Genomic DNA, 6,002 nt, shown 5'->3' with positions numbered 1-6,002 from the left:
ATTGGTAAACACACATAAAGTATTACAAGTGGTACCACTTTGATTTTTTACCAATCACAAAAACTTTACCAAAATCTTTATTAAAAACTTTACTCTCAGCTTTTTTATACAGCTTTTACGTATAGTTTTTCTTTACAGCTTTGCAGTATTCCGTAACAGCTTACAGCTCCAGCTTACAGCTCCAGCTTACAGCTTTTCTGTACAGCATTGGCTACGTTACCAATCAGACCCATAAATAGATAAATTTTGTTTCTTTTGGGAAAAACGTAGTTTACAGAGAAACACAACGTTAAAGGAAATGCACTAAAGCTGAAGCAAATGAGAAAGTGAAAACGAATTGAAACCTTAGTTTCACTTCAAAAATTGTTCCCGGTTTGTTAAAGGAATGGACTTTGCTTTGTCCATATAAATATGTGAGGAGAGTACAACATCACCTTCATATACTATAACTCCAAACCTCATCTCTTATATATATATATATTACTCACTTCCACTCTCCTTATAGTTTCCAGTTTAACATAACCAGGTAATCATAAAAAAATATACTATATATAGGTTACCTTTGTAAAATATAGTATATGATTTTAGTTTTGTGTAACTATATACTCTAATTTGTTTTTTCAATGGGGCCGTACGTAGAAGAAGATGAATAGGCCGGGAGATTGGAACTGTAGATCGTGTAGCCACCTCAACTTCCAGAGAAGAGATTCATGCCAACGTTGCAGAGAGCCTAGAGTACTGGGAGGCATAAGTACGGACTTAATCAGCGGTTTCGGTAACTCATTCGGTTTCAACACAGGGCCAGACGTGAGACCGGGTGACTGGTATTGCAACCTTGGGAATTGTGGGACGCACAATTTTGCCAACAGGTCTAGTTGTTTCAAGTGCGGTGCAGCTAAAGATGAGTTTCCAAGCTCAAGTGTCGCTGCAACAACGGGGTTTATAGACATGAATGTTGGTCCAAGACGTGGTGGCCTTTTTGGTTTTGGCAGCAGCAGTGGTGGTGGCAGCACAGGCCGTTCTCCTTGGAAATCTGGAGATTGGATTTGCCCAAGGTACTTTTTTATTTTTATTTTTTATGTGTATGGTTGATGAGTTTACTTCATCACGTAGCATCGATTAACTCATGCATGCTGGCTTACGTACATAAGCTAAAACGACCGTTTATATATCTTAGTAAATATGTATAAGCATATTGTAGAAACTAATTTGGTTTGTATATATAGGTCAGGCTGCAACGAGCATAACTTCGCAAGCAGGTCAGAATGCTTCAGGTGTAACGCACCAAAGGAACCTGCCACCGAACCACCCTATTAGTCTCATCATCTTCAAGTAACTTAATTTCATTTTGCAACAATAGTTCTAAAATTCTAATCACAAGTCTCAACATATATACATATATTTGGACTGTACGAGTTCTTAATTAACATTTACTACTCTATTATGTAAGTGTATATATGCTAGTGTTTGTATATAGACTAACAACAGCAATTTAATCGTATCTTTATTCTTTGGATTCATCAGAAAGCAGTAAAAGAAGAGAGTACTGATGAAGAATTGGAGCAAGATACGGACCCGGCAACCCTTTATGTCGTGATGATATGTTTTTCGCTTTCCTTAGATTTGACTCCTCTCATATCTCGTAGCACCCTTGTCTTGTTATTTTAGAATGTAGGCAATTCGAAATTTTTCGGAAGCGTTTGTTCTAATGCCGATCGGTTTCCTAGCTAGTACGCGTACGTTTGTTTTAATCTATGCTTACTTTTGTTAAACTTGTTGCATTCTGATTCTACAACCACGATTTTCTCGTAGTGTGAAGCACTTAATCGACTTGTTGATCGAATAGTTAAAACCCAAATTAAGTGCATGCAAATGTTATATTAAGCCATTATTTTTATCATCTAAATTTTAGTAGGAAAGGAGTTTTCTGTTAAACCAAACAGAAAATCTATTAAATGTTTGAAATGGATAGATCCACGGACCACAACTAAACCTTTTGTTCAATCCAATGCCTTAAAAAAAACAAAAAAGGCGTGAACAATAATAAAATTTTAAATTTTAAAAGGTAAATCAAGATTAAGCCATAATAGTTGTACGTGTACTCCTATTAAGATGTGGCTTGAGGATAATGAGAACTTTACCACCAATCGAAAGAAAAATACATGAGAATAGCTAAGTAATTTTCAAAAACATATATTATTTATGTTATCCCTAATTATTTGTTAAAAAGCCGACCAATTAAAATTGAAAAATATAGTTCATCCCGTAGCTTTTTAAAATAGTAGCATGTAATGATAGAAAATTACCACATTTGGTACAATTCATTTTTTTTTTTGTGTATACATGGATTCATTTTTTTTTTCATGTTCATTATTCAACTTTTACCACTTGTTATATCTGGCCGTTTCGCACAAATTACATATACACCCGCTTGATATGTTTGATCTATTTTCTTTTAATTTATTGTTCGTACTACTATCATGATTTGGATTATGGACTCTAAACTAGTATATAAGCAAGCGTACACGCACGTACGTGTCCTTATACAAGTTGCACTTTGCATAGGATTCCTCATTTCAATGAACTCATAGAGGTGTAGTTAAGATTACCATCAACGGGTCAAAAAAAGAAGACAAGCAGTCTTTGATGTCTGCTACTATAAAATCTATAATCCATTGCTTAGCTTTTATTTTTTTCCGTTAAAGGGTTGCACTAATTGGCTTTTTTACTAAAGAATCTTTCGTTTTTTTTCCAACTTTTAAGTTCATTCATCATTTTATTCTTCTTTGGTTTTAGTGCAGTGAAAGTACGTCTTAGGTATTATCATGCATAATTGTGAACGTCTTCCCCACTTTGAAATTCAAAACCATTAATGATAAGATTCGATTTAGATGTATACTAGTCTTTATATATTCCAGCTTATCGAAATACTATATAGTATTACATAATTCATAATTCATATAGTTAATTAAACACAATTTGAGTATAACTAACATATAGTCATCATGTTCATCTAACTTCTAGCTACATAAAATATGAAACGGAATTGTCTCAAGGAAAAAGAACATTTTCTCTCTCTCAAAAGAGCAAAAAAGTGACTGCGTTCTCCCACCTTATCCGACGTCGACCACGACGTCGGAGCGCTGTCCCCTTGAACTTCCCATGCCTTCCTCTCCTCATAAAGAAGAAAGGTAACTCCCGCAAAGCAAATGCGCCACTGCCGTCGACTCAAAACCCCTCTATTCGGCCAGATCGAGATCTAGATCTCCCTGCTAACAAAGTCTCCTCATCTCAGTCAGATCCTCCTCCTTCCTCCCCTTCTCACCCTCCTCAGCCAATTTCCTCATCCCCACCCCTCCCTCCCAGACCACCTCTCTAAAGCAGAATGCCCCTGTCACTCCTGCTGTATCCGACCGAGTTATCCAATCCTCAGATCTGCAGCAACCTCGCTCAGATTTGAGTGAAAATTGTGTTCCTGCGAATGCTGCTTCAGTAGCAGATCCAGACCCCAAAGAAGCCCCTTGGTTAGGACTGTTCAAAGGTTCTACCCGACGCCTATCCAAGAAAGGCACATCTTTTACTCTTCCCTCAGGCGAATCTTGTGTTAAGATCCCAAATTTTGTCATCCAGAAGAACCAGAAGTCATGAGATTGTTTCATTCTTGGCCAGTTTTACTCTGATCCGCCAGCTCATGGAATAGTCCACACCATTGTCAACGGTATTTGGAGCAAGATACACCGCGACATCATTGTTACTAGAATGGAGGGCAATGCTTTCCTCTTCAAGATCTCGAATGCTACAACTCGAAACCGGATCCTAAATCAAGGCCACTGGCAAATTGAAGGCCAAACGATGTTTGTAGCTAAATGGCAGCCTGGAGTAACCCCCCCCAAAAACCTGAGCTCTCGTCCGCCCCTGTCTGGCTAGAGTTGCGTAATGTCCCCTTTCAATTCTTCCATGAAAAAGGTATCAAGTTTATCGTAGGTCAGGTTGGTGAACCAATTCGCCTCCACCCGTCGACTAAGAACATGACCAATCTTGAGGTCGCGAAAGTCCTCACCCTGATTGACCCTAGACAACCTCTTCCAAAGACCGTCAATGTCCAATTTGATTATGGGGAGATCAACCGTGTACTGGTCTCCAGTCCCTAGATGCCGCCAGTCTGCTCGTTCTGCAAAAAAGTGGGTCACAACCTGAAGTGCTGTAAAATTGCTCATATCCTCTGTACCTCCTGCAAATCTGTTTGCCACAACACAGCTGACTGCCCGCGTGTAAAGGTCAAGAAGCAGGAAAAAGTCTACAGGGTCAAGAAGCCCCACATATCATCCTCCCCTCCGGAGCCCACTACCTCTCCGGTTGCAGTGCCTAAAGAGAAAGGGAAGAAAATTCAGGAGACTCCTGCCCCTACATCAGGTCAACCTTCTGCCAACCCATCAGCCAGTTCAGGGATTGCCTCTGGGACTCTGTCTGAATGGATTCAAGTCAAAAAGAAACAAAGCAACCCCATTACCCCAGCTCCTTCCTCTTCCCCGATGCAATAGAACCCCCTCTGCATTGATATTGGGCTAGACTCTCTGCAAGATGACCCTATGATCCCTGCATATAAAAGTCTACCCTCTGACTCCTCAGACGTGCAGTCCTCCGATGATGGCACTGACTCGATGTGGGCGAAGCTAGGATGTGGGCGAAGCTAGTTTTTTGTGAATGTTCTCACAGGAAACAAAGGTATGCTAGGGGCAAGGGCCCCAAATCCCACTAATCAATGTATATAGACATTTTTTGCTGGAATGTGCGAGGTTTTAATAAATTAAGCCACCGACGCGGATTTAAGGATTGGTATAAGATAAACCAGCCTCTTTTTGGGAGTCTTATTGAGACTCACGTCAAGCAACCAAAGTAGCAAAAGTTTTTAAACGTGTTACTGCCTGGTTGGTTGTTTGATGACAATTATGTTTTTTCGGAGCTAAGGAAAATTTGGGTCCTGTGGCACCCTAGCGTTAAGCTATCGATTCTCTCCAAGTCACTTCAGGTAGTCACCTGTTCAGTGGTTCTTCCGGGTGATCAGTCAGAGGTAGTCGTATCTTTTGTCTATGCATCGAATGAGGAGCAGGCTAGGAGGAATCTTTGGACTGAGCTATTTGGTATGGCTGCGGATCCTCGTGTTGTTAGGAAGCCATGGACAGTTCTTGGTGATTTTAACCAAACTCTTGCTCACTCGGATTCATCTGTTTCCTTAAATCCAAACATTGACCTCCCCAATAGACTGTTTCGGGATTGTCTCCTAAACTTTGAATTGGCAGACCTCGCCTACAGGGGATGCTCATTCACCTGATGGAATAAACAAAGCAGCAATCTCATAGCCAAGAAATTGGATAGGATTCTGGTAAATGAAGATTGGCACCATAAGTTCCCTTCCTATTTCGGATATTTTGGCCAACCTGACTTCTCTGATCACTCGCCCTGATGCATCACGCTTAATCCATCAGTGCAGAGACACAGAAAAGCCTTCAGGATTCCAGAACTTTCTTCTCTTAGACCCAAACTTTGCTCCTATGATTGCAGATCAATGGTTTAGCCTCAGCATTGTCAGCTCAGCCATGTTTCAGATAGCAAAAAAACTGAAATCTCTCAAGGGATGCATTAGAGCTTTCAGTCGGGACAACTACTCTGACCTGGAAAAAGGAGTCAAGGACGCCCATGCTGAGGTTCTTCAACTCCAACAACAGATCCCCACAACACCTTCCTCTACTGTTGCAGACTTGGAAAGAGCAACACTTCTCCAAGCTGAAAAATCTTTTTTCTGCCAGAGGTCTCGAGTAACTTGGATGCGAGAAGGCGATCTTAACACTTCATACTTCCATCGTATGACCTCTGCCAGACAATCGATAAATCACATACACTTCATGATGGACTCTAATGGGCATATAATTGACTCTCAGAAGGATATCCAAGAGCATTGTGTTAACTACTTCTCCTCCCTGCTTGATGGTCTTGAGGAGCCG

At 40.4% G+C, this 6,002-nt stretch overlaps 1 protein-coding gene across 2 annotated transcripts; it reads left to right on the top strand.

Moving 5' to 3' along the window:
• Positions 1-257: 257 nt before the first annotated feature.
• LOC147919109 (RNA-binding protein csdA-like) lies at positions 258-1,772 on the top strand. 2 transcript variants are annotated; one of them, XM_087506653.1, is made up of 4 exons: positions 258-526; positions 640-1,055; positions 1,227-1,332; positions 1,525-1,772. In XM_087506653.1, exons 2-3 carry the CDS (start codon positions 646-648, stop codon positions 1,315-1,317), a joined length of 501 nt encoding a protein of 166 aa, XP_087362779.1. In that variant the 5' UTR covers positions 258-526; positions 640-645; the 3' UTR covers positions 1,318-1,332; positions 1,525-1,772. The 2 variants fall into 2 exon arrangements, with proteins under 2 accessions (XP_087362779.1, XP_087362780.1); XM_087506654.1 differs by having other exon boundaries at positions 265-526; positions 643-1,055.
• Positions 1,773-6,002: the final 4,230 nt, after the last annotated feature.

Source organism: Camelina sativa, chromosome 20 (genome assembly GCF_030686135.1).
Source record: "Camelina sativa cultivar CO46 ecotype springtype chromosome 20, ASM3068613v1".
In the NCBI taxonomy this organism is placed as follows: domain Eukaryota; kingdom Viridiplantae; phylum Streptophyta; class Magnoliopsida; order Brassicales; family Brassicaceae; genus Camelina; species Camelina sativa.
Note: the sequence above shows the minus strand (reverse complement) of the source record. Positions and strands in the feature narration are given on the sequence as shown.

What these genes read in the sequence shown, in the direction of transcription:
- LOC147919109 (XM_087506653.1), top strand. Translation starts at nt 646, where the DNA reads ATGAATAGGCCGGGAGATTGGAACTGTAGATCGTGTAGCCACCTCAAC. An exon ending in GGAGATTGGATTTGCCCAAG is followed by an intron (nt 1,056 to 1,226) that starts GTACTTTTTTAT and finishes TTGTATATATAG; the next exon opens with GTCAGGCTGCAACGAGCATA.